The 23697-nt window shown below is 37.2% G+C and overlaps 1 protein-coding gene across 3 annotated transcripts in view; it reads right to left on the bottom strand.

Moving 5' to 3' along the window:
- Nucleotides 1–273: 273 nt before the first annotated feature.
- The window catches only part of PLA2G4A (phospholipase A2 group IVA), an 84924-nt gene continuing 61500 nt past the window's right edge, over nt 274–23697 (bottom strand). For all 3 annotated transcript variants that reach the window (XM_072867514.1, XM_072867513.1, XM_072867515.1), the window contains 10 exons: nt 20908–21130; nt 19351–19465; nt 14965–15102; nt 14564–14656; nt 11566–11637; nt 9311–9553; nt 4178–4362; nt 1978–2173; nt 1610–1767; nt 274–596 (listed from right to left, as the gene is read on the bottom strand). In XM_072867514.1, coding sequence (XP_072723615.1) covers nt 465–596; nt 1610–1767; nt 1978–2173; nt 4178–4362; nt 9311–9553; nt 11566–11637; nt 14564–14656; nt 14965–15102; nt 19351–19465; nt 20908–21130 — 1555 coding nt within the window. In that variant the 3' untranslated portion in view covers nt 274–464. The remainder of the gene's footprint in view (nt 597–1609; nt 1768–1977; nt 2174–4177; nt 4363–9310; nt 9554–11565; nt 11638–14563; nt 14657–14964; nt 15103–19350; nt 19466–20907; nt 21131–23697) is intronic.

Genomic DNA, 23697 nt, shown 5'->3' with positions numbered 1-23697 from the left:
TCTCATTGATACAAAGCACTGTGGAATCTGGGCCCAAGCCCAGGTATACATATTGTCTCTGTCATTAAAGTTTTATTCTGTTGTGTTTCTAATTCCATCTTATGTTTCAAGATATGCCCAGTTTACATCAATTAAAAATCAGACAATTGCCCCGCTATGAGAAACCAGTGTTTACAATTTTGTAAGCAAAAAAAAAAGACACTGAACCCAATGACCATAGTGAAAATAAACTAATTCCATAGTTTTTAAAATAAGGATATCAGCATACTGAAATGTTTTCAATGTTTTTAGTTTAAAAAAAAGAAGTACAAAACTATATTGAAACTTGAAAATTCACAAGAAAATGTTTTCATGAGTTTTGCACAGCCCTGTTCAGGAGCCGTGATGCTCTGATAATGTCTTTTTGACTCCAGTTATAAAGACAGAACCAGCTTCTTGAAGGAGTGGGACCTACGACACATCCTCTATGTATGGTTGTTGTTAAGACTGTTCTTATTAAAGAATCTCCTTGCTTCAACACTGCTAAGAGACACGGAGCAGCGAGATGGATTCTCTTTTCTGTATTCAATGCTTTCTATCATAGCTTGTTTGATCACCTGGAAAACAGTGAACAATGTGTCATTCAGGGAAATAACTATCATTTTAATGATTTATTAACTGATAGAAAAGTTCCCTTCAGATGTTAACAACTGTTGCTCCTGCTTTTATCACTGCTCCATCATTGAACAAAGCGATTGCTGAGTATTATTATGAATACTATTTTCTTGATTGTATAAACCAATGATTTTAATGTAGTTAATATATAAAGATATGACAGAATACCACCAACAAAGAAGTCACACAAGAATATACACCATTTAAAACCAAGTCCCAATGCAATTCTGAAAGGTAAATCAAACATTGAGAAAATCCATACTTAAAGGATATAGATAATAATTATCTTGAGAAAGATTAAATCTTCACTTTCGCTTCCTTTGTCCTGAAGTAACAAGATTTGTTCACTATATTGAAAAAAAAAAGATAATTATTGGGGATGATCATTTACACTTGTGGATATGGCAAGTCACTCTATGGATGCTGGGATCATGGTCTTGTGTTATAGCTAATATCAATTAAAAATAATTATTACTGAGTTAGTTGATAAAGACATTTCTAGAGATCTTTACAAAAATTTTCCATTTTCCTTTTCTTCCAGTTAGAATGTCAGCATACATAAAGAGCTGAGTATAAGATCCTGAACATAATGTCTACATCCTGTTCAGACACCTTTGCTCAGTTACCCTGCAGGACTTTTGACGGTAAAATGACAAAAAACCCACAGGAATAGAATTTAAAAAATATGAACTTACCTAGGGTATACTGCAGCCCTCATTGAAATAAAGCAGATCTGTTCCACTACCTATAATGGGCTTTGATCCAGCCACAACTTTGAGAATAGCAAGGGGCACAACTAAATGCAGGAAGCACTTTGTATGTCATAACAATCAGGCAAACACTGAAGTAAACCCCTGTACCTTCTGTATGGGAGATTTAGGGCTTTACTCACATCATCTACTTTCTCCTTTAAAAATCTAGACCCTTTAAGTCCCTTCCACACTGGCATACATACATCTATGTTATTGAGGGTGTTGAACTCCATTAGATCATGAAGCCTCTTGAACGCCTCATTAGGATACTGGAAGTTGAACGTAGAGAACGGTGTATTCGGATCATCAAAAATGTCAAAGTCTGCAAAATCCTTCTCTTCCTGTGTTTCTCTTAGAACACCTGCATACAGAACAAATACAAAAATACAATCTAAATGTTGGGTCTGAGGACTTACCATCTTATTTTTTAATGGCTCTTTTGAAATCCCTAACTACTACAGATAGACTTAAGAGTTATTTCAGAGACAAAACATTTCTAGTATATAATCACGATGTCATTATAAAGCTTCAAAGAAACAGCTAGATGTAGCATCAGAAACTGTGTGCTCACCTGGAGCTTTGTACTTCCGGAAGTTGATGTTGGCCAAAACAAAATGGATTATAGTTGGACAGTCTTTCTCCGAAGAGGTATCCTTTGGTTTGAAAACATAGCACTCCTTCATGCCCTCTCGATCAAATACATTTGGGTCTATTTTCGGGAAAGGAAGCTTGTTCATTTTGGCCCATTTTTCAGCAAGCAAAATTTCCTGAAAAGATAACAAAGACTCAGGTGCATATAAGCATCCACTGCAAAGTGAGATTTTATGTAGAGAGACACAGGTCAAACTGGCTACTAGAAGCAGTTTTATTAACTCACATTTCTTTACGGCAGAAGGACTGATCAAGTCAATCTTCATATAGACAACCCAGTATGGCAAACTGAGCACCTAATTCAGCCTGCTCAATCTTCACCACCTGTGATGATTCACAGGAAGGAAAGAGCTGGTCTGCCACATAAATCTTTGAGTGAATTTACAGAGCTGACAGCTAGAAAAAACCATACATAATTTCACTTGCAAATTGAGTATCCGTGCTATGGAAACCAATGAGAGTTAATAAACACCAATCCACGCATTTTTATGTTCAGAGTCACATCATAACACAGACTAGCATTTGAAAGCATGCTAAGTGAAGAAGTAAGTCTGGAAAACAGGCTTTTTTTCCCCTCGTGACAACTCAGTCAACAAAATAATCTGTAAATAATGACTCAAAAGCATGTAATGAGGGTGTGTGAGAGGCAGAAGAGGGAAGGTCAACATCTTTAATCTTGGTTTTGAATGAAATAGGACCCTTCTTCAGGCAACTGTTTTGGATACGCAAGAGATTAAAAGATAGTGGGTGTAAAATGATAAAACAAGAGTAGAGTCATTGACTTCAGCTGGCTGATTTCCCTATGTGTTGGAGTAATAAAAGTATATTAAAGTGCTACCATAGATACAGGCCAATTCTTCAACTGCCATTTACTCTTTGTAATGCAAGCAGAACCAATGGGACTGTACAGCCAGTAAACAAAACTGGTTTCTGTCCTTTAGGCCATTAGCATACAGCCTCTGCTTGTGGACTATACCTGTGCATCAGCTGGAGGTACGTCACTCTTTTTATTACACAAATATTTGCGCTTCAGAAATAATGAACCATTCCCTTCAATGGTGGCTTCATGAAAACCTAAGGCATCATTTAATTTTCCCACCATTTTCCCTCTAGAGACCTAGAGATTACAGAAGTTACTCCTTTTTATTCTCCTGAAGCTTGTTCTTTTTTTGCATTTGACAACACTGATCTAGAGTTCATTTTGATACTGCTGTTATTTTCTAATGTTGTTTGGGGGTTTTGTCCCTTGATAGCAAGAGGAAGGAAAAAACCACTCTGTTTGTTCTAATTGAAATTTCTCTGTAAAGCAACAAAGAATGCCAAATGTTTCTGAAACAGGCAAGTTTTTTTGGTTTCCTAAAAATTATTTTTTTTAATCCACATGGGTTTCAAATAAATATTGCCTCTTTTTTGAGTACCTCACAATAGTCTTGTAAGTGCTGCTACCCAAATGAACCAATATTAAACTTTTCTGATCAGTTGGAGCTGTCTGGATGTGTAGGTTGTACAGATTGTACAGAATTACAGCTGTGCTTTCCAGACCTGCTGGATTTTTCTGTTGTTGCTTTGCTCTTGCCTGAATGGATTTAGGAATCCTACTTAAACCAGTACTGAGATTATCCTAGTGAGATGTAAATGAACAGTTAGCTCCACTTCCAAAATGTTATATATTTAGTAATACCAGAGTGACTGAGACACATTTCTGCAAGATGATGACAGAAAACCATTCATTTACATCACAGCATCACAGAGGAGACAGCTGTACAGAGCTGGAGCACCAGCACAATGGTAAATTACTTACTTAATTGTTTAATACTGACATAAAATAAAATTCTGCAATTCTGTGTGAAGGCAAGACTTCCATAAAAACAACAGAGCTACTACTTCAAATGAATTGTATTAGCCTTCTTTGTGTCAGTTGTCTCATGTGAGTCATGTAAACAGGAACTGAGGCAGACTGCAATATTCTGCCTTGACGTGGAAACAAATTGCTCCAATGCTGTCAATACAATAGCACTAAGGCCTTCTGGAACCATGAAATGTGCAAACAACCCGACTGGAAGAATACAACTGAGTCAACATAAATTTATGAACACAAAGAAAGAAACGGCCTATCTTACTTTGAAAGGAGGACTGGAATCACTTGGCCTCGCTGAAAAATCAAAAGAGATGATGAGATCAACGCCTCTTTGAGGTCTTAAGATAAGTGGGTATGGCAGGTTAAAGGTAAGCCCACTGTCCACTATATGAATCTTTTTGCTCTTCACATCTAGTGGCTCGTATATCCTCTCAAACTCATCAGGATCTGCACAGAACAAATGAAAACAAAACAAAACAGGAACACACCAGTTAAGAACTGAAATTGTGATGGGCTTTCAAGTGTTTCTCTGAGTACTAAGGATTCCACAGAATTCAAAATGTACAGTATCCCAGCTAAGCATATCGCGAACTCATGTGTAACTTTACCTCTCATTTTAACAACTGGAGAATGAGGGGAAATAAACAGAGTGGAAGGCACCTCAGTAGGTGAAGTACACAAATGCCCTGTCCCAAGGCAGAAGCAGGGGTGGCTCAAGGCAAAACCGAAGGGGACAAATGCCCAGGTTTGACCCTAGCCTTCCGAGCTTTACCCCTTCATCCCTAACAACCCATACACAAAGGAAAGTGTTTATGGGAAGTTAAAAGACAGATTCCTAACATACATCCTCTCAGTGTCCTACAACCCCTGCTCAAACCGCTTCCCCCAGGTTCTCTTCCAAACCCCCTGTCCTTCCCAGCTCCTTTTCCACAAATAACTGAAATTTGCCTAACAGCCTTGATGTGGCTCTGCTCTTGAATGATGCTTTTCTGTGTCTATTTCTGTCCATTAAAATTAGGACTACCAAGTCAAATGACTTGGTTTTCAACCTACACCAAATTTCACGACCTCATACTCACTACTGTACTAGGAACAAAAGGAACCCATATCCATATCTGAAATTTAAGCATTGAGCAGAATTACATGTAAGCCACTTACTGCTATTACTATCATGGTATAGCACAAAATAGTCTCCTATCTCTAATGCCCAAACTGAGGGCTGAAAAAGATTATGTTTCCCCCTTAACCTCAATATTCCCTGGGTGCAGCTCAGGAAAGAACAAGCAATTTTTCCTAAGTGTCTTTGCACTTATCCAAGTCTCTGGATACCACTATGTGATACCTGCAGTACTTAAAACTTTTATCCTGACAGTCTTTTCTTGCTCTCGATCTTAAAAATATTTCCGGTGCATGTTTTTGCCTTTTGACTAAAAACTAATGCTCATATCTGTAGAGGGCAGTGTAATCTAAGGAATGCTGAATAAAATAATATAACTATTACTTGTATAATTAAATTTCCTAGCACCCACTTATTGGCGATGGAAGTAATCTGAAAGAAGATATTTTAATGTGAAGAAAATCCATAAAAAATAATTCAAACTCTAGTTCCTATCATTTCAGGATCCTATCATTTCAGGATGAAAAAAATCTATTGTTATGAGCAGCAAAAAAATCCCAGAACAGATATTTTGACTTTTTATTTCTGTTATTATTATTATTTATTAGAGGGCACTTTGCTAAGAAATGAGGCACCAGTTTCCTAATATTTGCCTTGATTTCTAAGGGGGAAAACACTTTCAAATCATTGCCTATTGCTAAAGGGCTAAGTGTGTTTATAGACCTATTTTAGAATGAGATATATTTCATAACCATGAATTAGCATAAATCAATGAAAATATATTACTGTTTATCAAATTCATCATAATTTTAAAAACACTGGTAAAAAAAATACACTTACTACAGATCCTTTTAGCACAAATTTCCACCCCCCCCTTTTTTAAAGACAAAATTCAGCTGATGTTATAAGCCTCATAAAATCTCTGTGATTACAGGAGAAATTGAAGTTAAAGGTTTTTCTTTTTATTATAATTCATTTTAGAAGTACATTTCTCATCTTTGAACTGAGAAGAAAAGTTTCAAAATGCAACTTGTGTCCATGTTATGGGGTCAGAATTCAAAAAGCAATTAAGATAATCCAGTGTTATTTTAATGACATGACTTTAAAGGCAGATTCAGCATGTAATTTGATTTGATTTACACAGGATTTGGAGCGAGAGGCCAGAAACAGCGCGCAATACCCCGGCAAGACAAGGCAAGCAGGCAGACTGAACTGTGGGTCAGGACACTCCAGGTGAGCCTGCAATTGCTCCTGGGAGAGGTGTAATGTACAATAAGTATCCCTGATGCTAAAAGAAGTGTCACTTACTCTATAACCTGTGCTGTAGTTATTCTGAAGGGCTGGATAAGAAACCTTTGTTCTTTTTATACTTTACAACACATGAATCCAGGACAATCATTCTATATACGTAACCCTGGTAAGTCAATCCATCGTTACTCATCAAATAGTATGAAGAATGAATGGAGTATTTATGCTCTGAGAGCCTGGGACATTAATTTTCAGCCCATGCGGACTGCTTTTATGAAAGATGCATCTGTATTACGAGAAGCTTTCAGTCCATCAAACAGCAAACTGGGAGAAGCACAAGATGTTTATGAGTACAGCTCTGTGTTGATCCAGCACAGCATGCCTACCTGCTTTGCAGTAATCGGATACACAAACGGATATTAAGAAGTGTTTGGAAATAAAAAAGAGAGCATATTCTAGAGACCAAACTTTGTCACAGATGGCAGCTTCAACTGAAGTATGGGAGATGAAAAGGGCATTTGCTACTGACGTGTGTCTACTATAACAGAGTTTCCATAACTACTGAAATAAGGAAGCAGAGATTATGAGTTATTTTTTCCCTATTGTTATTCACTTGGCATTTTCTCAAGTGATTTTGGTGTGTTGTAATATCAAGGCACAGAAACAGAACAACTCTGAGTTCAGAATGAAATAATTCAAGGGGTGTAAAGCATATTTGAGATCAATTACGAAAATGCTCAGCATAAATAGAATCCATAGCAAAGCAAAGCCAAGCATTTTACTTTCAGATCAATCAGCTGGGATCTCTGCTGTATGCACTGCAGACTCTAAATTCAATCCTCAGTAATGATTGTAACATTGGCTTAGGTCTGCCACAGTTCATCCTCTGCAGTGCAACTCAGTGCATCTACAGAAGGTCTGAGACAACTGGAGATGTAAAGTATTATTTATATCCTTTTTGATTCATTTATTTCTCTTTTTGGAGTGTCTGGTAATAAAGAGAAAGTAAGTCCTAAAACAATTCAGACTTCTCTCTGGACTCAAGCTGATAAGTAAACTGCTAGTGGTAGGAATAAATATGCAAAGCTTAAATGCATCCAGTGCCTTGGTAATATACAATATTTAAAATTTACACTAAAATTTCCCTTCTATCTACTCCTCTGGGCTCCTAGGCTCATATATTAGCAAAATTCACAGCATTAAAATCTGGACACACTTAATCGCACTACCAAGTGATTAAATTTTATATTAACTACTGAAATTTCAAAGTTTTTTTAACTATCCTTGACCATAATATTGCAACTACTCATAGCTGTTAGATTTGACTTGTTAGTTCACGTTTATGAGCGTGGGCTTCAGCTAACACTAAAAAAAAAAAATCACAGTTATGTCAAACTTTTGCCAGACATTTTACCCAAAGAAATTTCAGGCACTCAAAAGTAATTGTCTCAGAGGTGCAGAGGCTCATTCTGTCAAACCAGCATTTTATTTCAATTGAAATTAAACCCCAGGAAGCTGATAGTTGATTTTGAAGATTATCCACATATCTTAATTATGCAAAATTCTCATCAACTGTCATTTTTTCCAACCATAAATTTACTACCCGCTTTCCTGCCTCTTTTACAACTACTATAAATATTAAGATTACCCAGTTGTAAACACCTCTGAGATGATAAAAATATTTAGAAAGTGGAGTACAGATGGAAATTACTATACAACCACTCGAAGGGATTTGTTACATTAACAAATACGCATTAGAGCGCATCTGCTACTTAAGCTTTTAAACGACATCTGGTATTTACTATTGCATAATGACCAGCTAGGACAATCTCTTTCCTCTCAAGAGAAAACAAGGGCTGAGGTGACTACTATTATTACAAGGGATGGTTGGCAATGCTGTGCCGCTACACGAGAACGTAGGAGGAACACCACGTTCAGAGATTTGTAGTTCCTTGGCTTGATGGATGTCAGTAATAATCCACAATAATCTAGAAGCATTACAGTTTGTGTCACAGAAACTGTATGCAGAGGCTCCACCAAGTATGCATCTTCACTCTGACGTAACTTTTCTATAGGGAAACTCACATCCTTAGCTCAGTGCTCTGTTGCCTACTGAGGAAGAAAAAAAAAAAAAAGCACCAGTGCCGGAAGAATACCAAGAAATTCATTGGCTCTCATTGAGAAGATTGTAATGAACACTGTCCATAGAAAATCTTCAAAATACTAATCGAATATGATTCCTAATTCTCCGCAGCTACTGTCCCTGACAACATATACTTCATGGAGTGGGGGAAGACACTGAACGTCTTTTGCAAATTAACATTTTTCTGAAATTCTTATTTTCCATCCGCATTCTTGCTTCCTGCTTACGCCAACATGAAATGTGGATGCATCTACACCAGTCACACATGAAATGTGAATGCACCTGACAGATCAGTCACACTGGGAAGAACATGGTGTCAGCAAAGCAAGGATCTACATGTAAAGAAGTGTGTTGCCTCCACAGGTTTTTCAGAGGAAGAGAAAGACAGCAGAAGAGCTACAAAATTTTTGCAAAAGGGAAGCCCTGTAGGAGGACAAGGAAAGGTTTTAATTCCACCAGAAGGCTCAGCACCAATAAGAGAAAAGGAACAACACAGGATACCCTTTGGAGAAGTCCAAGAGAGTGAGAAAGTGGCCTTAATGAAGGGCACCATACACAAAAGCAGCTTGGTCACCTCTGCCAGCAATTCCTTCAAAACAAAGAGCCACTTCCCCTCCAAAAGGTACTGACTGTTCTGCACACTCTGCCAGGGGACACAAGAGGTAGGCAGCAGACAGTAGTCACTGTGCGGTGCCCTCTGTGACACCCAGTCACCTCATAACCTCTGCTGCTGATCAATACTCATGACTGCCACTACAGAAACGTTCTCCTACCTTCAGGTACCTGCTGTTATAAGCCTCATCTTCACAGATGTCACCACACTGAGAACTCGCTGTTTCTGGCTTTACTAATGAATATGCAGCAACATAGGCCTTCTGTGAACTAACCTGCAACAGCTGCATCTAGTTCATCTTCCTCCACGGACTCCTGAGTAAGAAGGTCTGCCAGAGGAGAGAGCGGGTAACAGCTGTTGAGGTTCAATCCCAGCATGAAGTTGTGCACTTTCCCAGCACGCCCTTCCCTGGTGTTGAAAAGGGCACTATCACCCACCAAAGCCATCAGCATTCGCTGCACCCAGCTTTCTTGGCTGCTATTCTGATATTCGCGACTTGCCTCAGCATTTTCAGTGCCTGTAGAGGAAAATGAAAATAAACAATGGTGAGACAGTTAATACATAAAGTAGAAAACCAAGATTTCTGGGTCTACTAAAATAAAGGACCTATGAAAATAAAAGGAACTGGGCCATAGCCTTCTTTCAAGGAGCCGTGGACTGCATGAATGTTCAGCGGAATGGAGAGAAACCATCCTCTTACCTTCACAGGCCAATGAAACTTTTCATCTGCAGTATAGTAGTGAGGATGTGTCCATCAGGAAAACAGATTGGGAATGTGTTAGATGACCTGAGCTGGACTTAACTAGTCTGGATGGCAAGGGCAATGAGGATATGGCTTTATCTGTGCTAGCACCCAAAATGCAAACTCTCCTGGGCTCAGGGGACAGACTTGAGTTGCCAAGATCCATGCTCTATGTAGACCTAATTCATCTGGATGTGTATTGATACCCTTCTCCATCCTTTGCTGACTGCCAGAAACCCAGCTTTCCTTAGGAAGGCAAAGTCAGTCTGCATAAAAGAGAATCCTTAGCATGGAAATTCTAAAATACCTGAAAATATCCTTTCCATAAATTGTAGACTACATTCTGGTTTTAATTAACTAAATTAACTAAATTAACTAAAACAGTCAATATCTGGTTTTAATTAACTAAAGAGTACAACAAAATGTCCAGACTTAGATGTCTACAGCTAGACATCGCAGTAAAAATAACTTGGATTGGTGTAACCTTGCATTTGTACTGTCAAAACTTGACTTTTTGAGGTGTTTTGTATAAGGAGATAATTCAGGCTCAGGCTTGATCTCTCTAATCCAGGCTGTAAAGGAGCCGATTTTTATATAAGTAGAGAGAAAACAAGCATCAAACACCACAAAGTTTAGATGTCCAACACCTGTATCGTAATATTCTATAGAAGTGAGAGGGTTTACCAAGCATTTACAAATCACAGATTTGTAGGTTGTCCACTATGGCTACAAACTATGAAATAAATGTATTGTTTCATGCTGGCTATAGTGCTTAAACTGGAAATCCACAAATAAACACAAAATGTGGTATCACCCTCTCCCTATTATTTTACACATAAGGGGAATTGAAGAAGTAATCATTTAACAGAGCTAATGACATAATTCACTGTCTCATTGCACAAGATTTTCTTTTCTTCCTGTAGATCTTAAAATTACACAGAGCTGCATTCCCATCTTTGCTTTAGTTGTTGAAAACATAATTGATTTCTTCAGGTGAAAATCACTGTTGTCCCCAAAAGTATTATCAAATAAAGAAAGCATTATTAGGACGAGACAGAGACCCTGACTACAATCACAGAAATCCACAGGTAGTTTAGGTGCCTAAAAATAATTTTCAATAGGATCTTTTCTTCCCACTTTCCGGTTGTGGTTGTGCCTCTTCTGGGAAACTGAATTTGGGCATTGTTTAAACTACTGTGCCAAGCACTAGGAATTTCCTGTATCAGATGCCATTTGTAAAGGTGCTAGAAGACATCTATGAATGCTGGAAACACAAACTAATATTTGATCAAGGAACCCTTGAAAACAATGGATAGCGTTAGTTTGCTGGGCTGATAACAATTCGAACATGCCTCTGAGCTCAGTAGCTTGAGGGCAACAGACTTCTGGAGATTACTGGCTCAGCAAGCCTAATTTTTGAGTGTATGTGAAATTGCAGACCTCTGTGAAGCCCTGTTGGGCTGACACCAAGACTGAAGATATGTGAGAGAATCATTTGATCATCAGCTTGAGCAGGAGGCATGAAGTCAAGCCAAATGCCCTTCTGAGGTCTCTTGTTCAACATTTCTGTATTTTGCTGAGCCACTGGCTCCTTTAAGATCCTTGGGCTAGGCAATTAAGTTTTATCATCGGTAGAAATGAGAGCAGAGCTCTCAGTTATAAGAGACTACTGGTAAGACTAAGTAAAACCGGCTATGGCTAATTACCAACATCCATGAACTTGATCATGCTACACGAAAGCTGATGAAAACAGTAAACTATGAAATAAAATGTGAGGATTTTCTTACCTTTTGGATGTTGTGATTCATCTTCACTGTCTGAACTGTCATTGCTTACAAGGTGCTTTAGCCTAATATTTTCTGTTGAAAGAAATATAAAATTACTTTAAACTGCTAGGGTTTAATTATCAGAACAGCTAAGAATTTCAAAACAATTTGAGTCATAAAACTATCATAGTCTTCATAATAGAAAATACAGCTGAAGAGATTCGATCTGCTGTGGACATCTCTATGTTCAGAATCTAATCAGAATATATTAGCTTTAGCCTGCAATTTTTGCAAAGCTCCTGCACTAAGGAGATTAGCCAGAAGACTGAGAAAACAAAACGTAATCCTAAAGCAGTACCTGCAACTCACCTCTGCACCACATATCTGACACATTTCGTTCACCTTGATTAAAATTTAGATGTATAGCTTCTGTCCTCTCAATAACTCCTAGTGAACTAGGAAGACAATGTTAATTTCTGTTAACTACCTGCTAATTTAAAAAAAAAAAAAGAGGAACACTTAACCTCATTGATACCTATATGAATGGGTACTCTTAAAAATAGTGGGGGAAAAACAAAAGCCAAGATGGTTATGAAAGTTCTGTTGGAGTATGTGTGAAAAATAAAGGCCAATGCAGTTACACAGGTAGAAAAGACAATGGTTTCCATCTCATAACATTAAGTGAGAGAAATAAAAACAGAAATGACTGAACTTCTCTGGCAAAAATCTGCATTTTGTTAGGGTTAACAGCTTTGTTTCCAAAATAACCACAAAGTCATTGTTAACTGTTCATTACTATCTCAAGGAATTATTTCAAAGTCAAAATGAGTACTGAAAAAGCAGCACATTCCAATCCTCAGGCAAGGTTTGTAGTGGAGGTGAGTTCATGTCAAAATGGATTATAGGCTGACAACACTATTTTCCTAATTATGGAGGGAAGCCTTTCTTGAAATACAGTAGATTTGCAATGTTCTATGAGCAGCCTCATCTTGGAAGCTTATGTCCTACAAAGACTGCAGAGAGATTGAAGTCCGGTGATGCAACTGTATCCAAGAGAAGACTTTTGAAAACTAAAACCCTTTACTCCCTAGTATAATGTATGCTAGGATTCATCTCTAATTGAAATTTGAAGCCAGTTAAAATAAACTGAATGAGGGTTGTTTCCTAATGAACGTGAACATATTATCAACGAATTGTTTTTTCCATTAAAAAATGAAAATAAAATAACATCTACTTTTTCTCACAAAAGGATAATGTAGATGCTGGTGGCATACCCCTGCTTTGGGCTGTAATTTCCAACAAATGCTGTAATTTCTACCAAATGCAGTATCAAAACAATGGCAATTACACTTTGCATGTGTTGCTTAGGTCTAAATCTAATTGCTATAAGCACACCTGGCTGAAAGAGAAGAATGAAGAGAGTCACCGAAATATCAAGTGTAAAAAACCACAGCTTTATTACCCTTGGTAATGAATACTGGATACAGATGACCACCACTCTTGGTCTTTTCTAAAGAGGATTATGCCCTCTTAGACTTACATACAACACTGTAAAAATCCCCACAGAAACAGAAGAGCTTAGTCATCATGTATTTTTCCTTAAATACTTTTAATACTCAGTGCATCCTCAATATACCAAATACCGTCAATGGACAAACACGCACCAAAGACAAACATACAAATTCTTGAGCAATGACATAGGAGACACGTCAAAATAAAAATTAGTGACCAAAAAAGGAAGCTAACAAAAACAAGTGCAATTTCTGGACATCAAACCATCTCTTTAAAGCAACCCCTATGCAAAATTTATTATTTACTGCTTCTAGGTGTGATTTATACATGCTGTGTGTAACACTGGCTCTTTTGATGTCCACTGGCATTTTGCCATTCACTTTGGTGGTACCAGGGTTTCATTGGGACATATACAGCTCTGGTAATAGATTGTGATTCGAGTCACGTTAGTATTTTCACATCTAATCCCACTTCAAAGCATATTTTTTAAATTATATGTGAAATGAGCCACGGATGAGAGATAACATTCTGTCTCTCAACATCTTAAAAAGCAATAACACAGACTTTTCCACTATGAAATTTATTGACAGAGATCCTCCATTAGTAGGTGTTAACACTCATGAGGTGTTAACCAGAAATATGAACCTGGAGGCACAGGTCTCATTTTCATCCATAAATAAGTATATTATCAAACAGCTGAATACCATCTATTAGGAGACAGAGACAGCTAAGAGGCTTGGGGTTTTTTTGGTTTTGTTTTTTGTTTTGTTTTCTTAAATCAATTCAATCTGCATTTTCTCTCCGCACCCTCAGAAAAATCTGGCTGTCTAGGACAATTCATTTATTGGTTATGTATTTCCCTGTATGACGTCTTCTGAATAGGAAAAAAAGTGTAAAAACCCCTTTCATTATCAACTGCATTCTCAAATAAAACAAAATAAAGTCTATTCAAACCAAGCTACAACTCTTTCCTTACAGTCATTACGCCATTTGTGCATTAGGAATGAAATCGAAATCATTAAATTAGTAAGCAAAGGATCAGATATGAACAGATGATTTGTGGTTAGAATGGAACAATCTAACAATCCAGAGATGATAAAATTTGGGTTTACTTTACTAAGCCCTTGAATAATACAGTCCAGTGTCAATAGACTACACAAGTAACTATCAAGTATTTCTCAGCTTCTGATCTCCAAAAACTAGCGTAACAACATAAAAAAGGGAGTTGGATTCTTTTAACTTCATGAAAATAGTTGGATATATGCAGGTGACTTTCAGTACCTCTGATACTGATCAGAAACAAAAGTGAAAGAAACAAAAGAAAATTACTAACTCTCTTTCCCTGACCTCAGCAGCATCTAGCAATTTCAGCAATTAAAGTTACTTGAATCCCACATTCTTAAAATGACTATCAGCAGAGTGAGTGCCATCCTTCCACAGAGTAAGAGTGCACTGAATCTTGCTAGCAATTGTTTTGCATAGTAGAAGAATGTTTTACTAATATTACCTAATTCTTCTTCCATGGTGGGACCTTTATTTTGAGAATTGGAGACGCCAAGCACTCTGTTAAATAATATAGAAAATGCACTGCCCCAGACGCCTGAAAGGGAAAAAGTATACAATAAATGGAGGCTGGTAGAAGAAAAAAAACATATACCGCACTATTTAAGCATTGCTTACTCTCTGAACACACCTCTGATTTTGGAACATGCTAAGTCATAAGCTCAGATGTACATACCAGAAACAAAAAAACAAGGAATGCCAATCCGTGTCTGCGAAATCTTTCAAATGGATGTCTTCCAACAAATTGAGAACTCTACTTCTTGTCTTACACTTTGTGTAAGAACCCTTGTCCATGAACTGCTGACATTACTTTTATTTTAAAGTCTCTTTCTGTCACATACTCACCCATCAAGAAATGCAAAGGATTTTCACTATACTTCTTTACCACTGTCCCCATAAAAAATTTGCTTCCAAACAAATCAGGAGACATAAAAGTGCCGTACTTTGCCATACCAATCTCATATGGACTGAATTCCACCCAGTCTGCAAAATAAGAAACAAAATTGTGCTTAGTTAGCAATCTCAACCTGAATAGAAACAGAGGATGAAAATATATAAACGAATGAAAACTCTGTCCAAGCAAAGAAATTTTAGTTAAATGGGAAGCTAAATAACCAACAGGAATATCTCTCAGGTTGTGCAGATGTCAAAATTTTTATTTCAAATGAAGGACAGTCTAATGTCTCAGCAGAGAAAGAATTCTCATTCTCTCTTATCACAACAAACTTTGGTGAAAAAATATGAGGCTGCAAAAACAGAAGTATAAAAGCAGTAATCACGAATGAGAGAAACAAAATGACATCTGGTTTTCATCTCATGCTTCAATATGATTCCCTGTCACATGAAATGCAATGTGGGTCTAACTTCCAAGTTTCTTTTCTTTCACTGTGATCCCACCAAAAATGTGGAGGGCAGTGACAAAGGCGGCAGAAAAATTATTTAATATCACAAAAGTTGTGAAAGATTCTAGGACAGGCATTTGGATTCCACCAAAACCTAAAGTTTCCAGTGAAATCCAATATGAAAAGGCAAAGCTGAGTGGCAGCTGAGAAACTTATTAATATCAAATGATGCAAAACATATATTTAAAAGTACATGCCATTTTATTGAATAGAGAGCTCAATAAAAATATGGAATAAAATGTTCAAATGCACTTTCTGATCTTAGCAGAAAATTTCAGAAGTGATTTATATTCTATGACGTATGCCTTTTTTGAAAATGGATTTTAGGTGATTTTGAAATATTTTATTTGATACCAGTGGAGTTGCTTACATCAGAGAATTAATTTCAAAAATGGAGCAATATGAACAAAAAATACCCTATATTTTTATTATTTTACCCATTCATCTATTTTCTGTTCCATATTTTTACTAGTGATTGATTTGACTGCTTCTGTAAACAAATTAGAAATAACTCTGAAATAGAAAGGCAAAAGAAACAGCTTTGAAAAAGCCCCACAAGTCATAGGATGTCATCCACTCCTCAAGATATTTGGTGTTTCTGTTGAAATGTTAAGCATAAGGTTAACCACTCATCCTGAAAAGGAAAGATTTAATCACGACTGCTGAGAGTTAGGTTTCATGGGGCAATGCTTATCTATGCTAAGTCAAATACAACACCCTATTTTCCAAATAAACCACCCACAAGTCTTCACATTTATTGGAACAGAAGGAAATTCCTTTGAAGATCCAATCCAGGGATTTAATGGTATTTTCCTTTAGATATATAAACAGGAATTGGCAGATACGTATTCAGAATCATGTTGATAGCAAAACTAAATTTAGAATTGCAATTAATTTAATCTGTGATAATCCACTTTCATTTTTGTATTTGCACTGAAGAAGATGATTTCTCAAATTACATATCCTGCTTAGGGAAATGAGATTTCTGCCTTAAAATTAAAGGGCTTCAGCATTAGCTTCTGCCATTCCAGAAGCTCCTTGAGATACTGGCTACTTAAATGAGCAGGACTTGAATGTCCCAAGAGACAAAAACTCTATACCAAGAGAAATACTTAGCATTTATATCCCAGTAAACTGGGTTAGTTCCTTGGCTGTGGCTTAATCCAAAATGAACTAAAGTAAAACCTCTCAGCTGTGTTCACTGCATTTTGGATGTGGCCTTGATGTAAGTTAGATCATAACTTTACACTGCTTCATACCAGCTGAAGATGCAATGGACTTTTCCTGTTCTCAGGAGGGAAGACAGAGAGGTAATATTTTGCCAACATTAAGCATTTGGCAGATTCAGGATTGGGCACATAAATGCATGGACTGTACTCACACACTGAGACCAGATTAACTTTACAGTCCAGCCTTGCTGCATGCAGGCAGATCAAAACCACGTACCCAATCCAGTATGTGTGATGAACATGGGCTAACCAAGCACTGACTGAAGGATCCCTCTGAAACCTGGAGCCTGGGATCCGAGTGCTATGAATCCATACCTCAAGGCAGCCCTGCTTCCCAAATGAATTCTGTAGCACTTACTAGTAGGGAGCAACACACACACTCACCCTCTCACAGACATAAGTTGACTATAATGACTTTCAAGAGCAAAACCCCAAAATCCAAATTTTGACTGGTCTGGCACTGCAGCAGCAGCAAAGCTAGTGAACAAGGCTGTTATAAGGAATGGAAGCATGCAATACAAAAGCCAAACATTAAATTCCACTCCCCTCTTTAACACTAGATATCAGTATCTTCAGGTAATTTCTTATCATTAAAGAAGCTATCGTAATGGAAAAAAAAAAAAAGCTGTCTTCAAATCACTGTAATTATGTTCAGTTAAAATGATTACTGCAGTTTTGGGTATGGTCGGCGCCACCTGGGTCAGAAATGCTATTGGCAGGGAAAACATGCAGAGCCTGGGGCATGAAAGCTATTAGCAGCTGCATGAAATCTTGCACCATCGCTCCTGGAAGGAATGTTATCTGATATAATTAATGCATTTCAACTTGAAACAACATGAACGATCTCACCTACATCTATAATCTAGTAAATAAGAAAGTGTAAATATTTCTGTTCAACTATACATTTCACATCAAGAATAGCTGTTCAGTTCTAAAAGGAGAAAAAAAGCTTACAATAGAAATGATCAAGATCTAGCATCCTATATAATAATATAGATGATAGCCTCAAAAAAGCAAAATAAGATCCATTGGCAGAGGCAATACCTTTTTTAGACCAATTGGTAAGGCTAGAGAAATTAGACCAGCCTTCAGGTGCTTCTGGTCTTGCTTAGAGAAGTCCATTATTAACTAAAGATAATTTTGTTGTTAAAATGGTAAATAAGTAACACAAATAAGATGTCTCAGAAAACAGAAGCTCATCAAAAAAACAAAATATTTTTATTTTCAAACAAAAAGGTTTCAGTTTCCTAAGGAGGAAAGCAGACATTCTCCCATGAAAAATTTAACCTAATTTACAACCTCGTTTTCCATTACAAACAAAGTTTTGACAGCAACTTTTCCAAATAATCTTTTTAGGAAATGTGGATACAATGTCTTACTTATAAACCCTGGGCAAGCCACTTGGTGTTTCCCTTCTCAGTTTTATATATAACTATATAGATATACATACCCTTTTCTTTGTACAGCATCTAGCACAATTGGACCCACTCTCAATTGAGGCTACTAGATGGGATTAAAACCTATGGAATAAATAAAAGCAAAAGCCCCTTTTGTGTTACCAACAGTACTTTACACTGTGCAAGAAGTAAAAAAGAGGGAGTATATCTAATTTGTTTGTTCAATTCTAATTTCACTCTTCTTAGAAAGAGGAATAATCCTGTATGACTGAAGACATTTCCCTTTACCTGTTTGATATACTAATGTTAAGCAGCTTTCTGCTGTTGGAGAAACACCAGCTTTCTTTCTGTCTTGACTCCTGCAATGTACTTAGCTACTTCATGGATAAGCAATATTCTCTTCAATTGGTAGGAAATAATTTTTTTGTAACATATAGAGAACAAAGCTTGGCCACCACTTAACATTTCACAGAAACCTAAAGAGGCTGTTATTGCTGTTTTAAACCTAAAGAGGCTGTTAGACTTATTTTCACATAAAAAAATAAAAATTAATGTTTACAAAATGGTCTAAGAATAAGTCTCCAAACCCAAGAATGATAGAGAAATAAAAGGCCGTTGACCTAAAATACAGTCTGTCTTTCCATGGGCAGGAAAAGATACATTTTAAAAGCTAAGAAAAGGCTCAGTTCCATGGCATGCCATGAGGAATGTGTCCATTTGATGCCTGTTCTCCACAACCCTGTGACCTTAGTGCAAATACTGCACCAATTGAATAAGTATCCACCTACCTAAGTACGTGATCACTTACCCCTGAGTAACTTCTTGTTATCAGACTCTACTGTCAGATTCCCAGAAGCTGCTGAACAAATGTGCCCACTTCCCCATCAGCTTTTAAAACCCATCAGAACTGTCCTTATGATGTGCCTGTTTGGTATATCCTTCAACATCACAACTTCCTATTCTTTTTATAAATTAAAATTTCCCTGTACTCAGTTCATAACAACGTGAATTTTGTTAAGCCCCGAAGAATGTTTCGTATCATGGCAAATTCTTTCCTAATCCTTGCCATAAGACTAATAATTTCAACGTGTACCAACTTGCAGGATGCAATTATTCTCAGAAGTATTTAAAAAATAGGCTTTTTTTCAGCCACGCACTTCTCTCCTTTTCACAAGTGACTCAGTATACAGATTGAAAACATACCTGCAAACATCAGCTCTGAGACATCTGGTTTGACATGGAGACATGTAAAGAGTGGGAGAGCACACTGTGCATTATTGATTTTCTCTTTCATGTTGCTCAAAGTAGTGTCCATTCTCTGCATGAAAAGAAAGACATTATGTCCAAACGGATCCTATAAAGGCCTGCTGATATTTGGGAGACTACTCATTTCTCTGAAATCCTCAAAGAGAAGGCAAGTGGACAAACTCAGTTACTTCCAAGAAAAACAGAACAGAAGAACTTGTAAAAGGAAGTAATCTGCTTGAATACCTTTTAAATGCACAATTCAGGAAGGCAGGCATGGGAAAAGACATGATAGGAAGACGAAATAAGCATGTGTTATAGAATACAAAATAACATGGACAAAAAGAAAACAGTATTGCTGGACAAAGCAAGTTCTTTCCCTCTGCTACTGTAAAAGATGAAAACAAGGAAAAACCTCTTAGGCAGAACCGCCATTAATGATGATGTAATGTTTTTCAATCTGTGCTGTTTCTGAAGAGTCAGCAAAGATAACTAAGAAAAGCAAATGGACTATTAAGAGGCTTACATTTGCTACCCAAGGATCTGCATCTCCCCCAGAAAATATTCTGGAGTCTGCAATCAAGAAAGACTGAAAGTCATTATGACATAATAGTACTAAGATGTGTTATCTGTGAATAACCAAGAGCCTTATTTCCATTTTTTGCTGATTGTGTCAGGTTCAGATTTAAGCTAAACATCTGTGCATTTGTTTAACTCCTTAGTAAACAGGGACTTCTAACCAACCTCACACGATCATTAACATCCCTTCATCGTCAGAAACTCACCCTATATATCACAGTTACTAAAAGCTGTGTTGCCTGTTTTTCAGTATTTTAGAGTGTTTAAAACCTAATGGCAATGTATACTCATGAAAGATACAAATGTATAAAACAAGTCTGTGAATCTATTAACACATTTCAATCTTACGATAAGATCAAATCCAAATTCTGCTCACCTGACTCATTTGAACTTGAAGTCTGTGTGCCCGATTCAGTCAATTAGGATTTGTCAATAATAAAATACAACAGTATGAAGCCTTCCTATTGTCTCTTTTTCCAGAAAAACAAGTAATAATAAATAGAGATATGGATCTTTCACCTTGAAATTAGTATTTTGTTAAGGAAACGCTGCTTTTCTTATAGCAAAATGTGCGTAAAGAGGTTACACCATTTTGTAATTTTTTTGTTGAAATTGCTTGAGCAGTAATTTTAACAGATGATACACAACGTGAAGAGCTTCCTGCAAGTACCCAGCAGTTGAGTTCATTTCTGTTGCACATGAATGCATGACGTTTTCCTAGCTCTTAAAGAAATGAGTACCATTCAGAAGCACGTCCCAGAGCAAAGAAAGCGTTTTGTAAGTTTCTTATCCAGTATCTGTTCAGCTATAACTTTAAATATTCCTGTTGCTAAACATGCTTTGTTAAATGTTACCAAGGTCATTTCAAAAAAACAGTAACAGTGGTTATTATGAAATAGTTTCACAATTCTAAGAATCATAAAAAAAAGAACTCACATTATGGATAAGTGTTTCACCTATTAGCATTCCAAAGATATCTGTGAAGGTGACAGGCTGGCCTGAGCTTTTCTTATTCCACAGTGCTTCAATGTAGCGTTTGACTTTCTGAGGAGTGAGCAGCAGAAGTGGGTTGTGACTCACAGAGTTCATCAATTCTTGATTAATCTCCTTTGGTCCTCTTTCTGGAAAATCCGGGTGTGAATACAAAGTTGACATGTACCTGCAGTGGAGAATAGGTTCTGTAAGTATCAAAGCCTGTTTCAATGTCAGCTGCCTGAAACATACAATAAGCTCATAAATAATTTGATACAATTACTGATAAAAACAGATTAATTTACTCACCATTTATAAAGTAAATTGTCATTTGTTTTTTCTCAAGGCATAGAAAGCTAAACAATTTGTTCTAAATGTAAGCATACAATCAAAAACTCAACATACATTTCCATAATGTGTCTGATGTAAAAGATTGAAGTGTTCCTCGCTTATCTGTTTAAGGGACGATGAACAGAATCATCATAAGCTGAAAAAACAGCTTCTCAAGTTGTCACAGCATATCTAAATTTGGCGGACTGGAGGTCCTATAAGTATACACATGCAGCTCTTTCACTCTAAGATGTACCTCTCTCTGTCACTCTCCAGTTCATTATTACTATTAAAAAATTCCTAACATATATTAGTATATGGCATGCTTTCCAGGATCTAGATGTTTTCATAATAAGATGAAGCACAATAACTACATCCCATGCAGAGATTTAATTGAGTCTGAGAATTCAGAAGAGGCCTATCAGACAAATCTTGATTTTGTCACTGAGTAACTCCGGAAACTGAAGTTTTGTTTACTCAAAACAAAGTTTAGACACACATGCAAACAACTGTGGTTTGCACTTGGTTGGCTTAAGTAACACTATGGGTGAAGACTCAAGATAGACCATCCTAATCTACTAGACGTTCATTTCACTACTATTTATTCAACTAGCTGGCTCAGGTATACATGCCATACTGCAGGCATAATTCTGCACAGCAGTGAGATATACACTGTGTAAGCTTGGCCCTGAGATCACTGCCCGGCAATTTACTTGACAGCATGATGAACCCTGTCACATGCATGATGTAAAAACTTGATTCATTAGTCCTTGTGCAGTCTCTAAAGCTTAGTATGCATGTCAGCTCGTGGGTGGAACAAACATAGCAGCAAGCTTCAATGTGAGCAGAGAAAGGAAAATGCAGGATAAAGAATTCACTACAAGGTCGAAGCAAGATGACAGAAACAATCAGGGAGGTAAATGCATTGCTCCAAGGTTAGGCATGCATCTGAGTGAACAAGCAAAAACCTGCCTCTACCTGCAGGAAAGGAATTCTCCACCATTCGGGGGGGGGGGGGGGGGGGGGAAGAGCATTATTCCCAAGTAATAGACTGCACAGAAAAAAAGAAAAGAAAGGGAGTGCCAACGTGTAAATTTACTTATTCATCAAGCAAGGACAGTCTGAATAGGTGACATCACCAAGACAGTAAAAGAAAATTTGTTTCAATACAACTGTTTCCAACATATGTTCCTGACTGAATTAGTTCAGATAATCTTGCTATTTTAACACAGATTTTATAGGTTTACATTAGATCAACTATGCATTCGCACCTGGGTTTTCCCAAAAAAGGACCTCATGGTCAGCTGACTGACGTATTTTCAGAACATGAACTACATACCATTCCCTAGAAACACAGTGAAAATTTTTCACACTGCGTTGCACTATTCAATCGCTCTTCATCCAGCCAAATGATACCTTCCACTTTTTGCAATTTGACAAAAGTACATCCAGGTGTCTCAATAGACAGTGATAAATCTGCCTCCCACAACCACTACTGATAGAAAACCCAGGTTCCAGGGATGCCAATCTTTTATAGTTCAATCTGAATGAGAAACTTACTCTAGTTCATAGACACTTTCGGCATTTCAAAAACTTATGGCATTCTGCAAGCTTTCTATCTAGTCTGAGAGGGGGGAAGGAAGCTTCACACAAGTGAAAAATAATTGAAAAAAAACCACACAAGGAATAGAACATATCATTATCTATTTCAAAAGAGTTAACAACTTTGGAGTTAGAGTATTTCCTTAGAACATGGGGAACCAAAATTCATGTGCTTCTTTAGAGTTAAACCAGGGGATAAAACTCATCCCAGGCAGATTCCCTGCTCATTTATATTTAACTATTCCAACAAAAGTCTTTTTCCCTTACTCTCAAAGAAATGAGATATTCACATAATCTTGTAATTTAGACTGGAAGGAACCTCGAGGTCTCTATTCCCACCTCCTGCTCAATGCAGAGCCAACTTAAAAGTCACATCAGGTTGCTCAGGGCTTTGTTCAGTGAAGTTCTACTTTCACATGAAGTATTCACTGAGTCAGAGAGAAAGAGGATGACACCTAACAAAGCCCAGTCAAGTAAGGATACGGCAATACATCCCAGTGCTTGACCACTCTCACTGCAAAATAATTTTCCTAATAGCTAATCAAATTTATCTTGCTGTAACTTATGGCCATTACCCCTTGCCCTTTCTCTGTGCATCTCCAAAAAGAGTCTGTTTTCTTGACAGCTACCCATTAGGTAGCTGAAGATAACGGTAAGATCTCCCCTTACCACTACCTTTGCCTATTCTTCAAGGCTAAACAAATCCAGCTGCTTCACTTTCTTCTGTGCTCCAGTCCCCTAATTGCCTAGGTGGTACTCTGATGGAATTAATTCAGTTTGTCAACACCTTTCTTGTACTAGGTGGCCCTAAACTGGATTCAG

Source organism: Ciconia boyciana, chromosome 7 (assembly GCF_034638445.1).
Source record: "Ciconia boyciana chromosome 7, ASM3463844v1, whole genome shotgun sequence".
Classification (NCBI taxonomy): Eukaryota; Metazoa; Chordata; class Aves; order Ciconiiformes; family Ciconiidae; genus Ciconia; species Ciconia boyciana.
The sequence above is the reverse complement of the archived record's forward strand: the minus strand, read 5'-3'. Positions and strand labels throughout refer to the sequence as shown.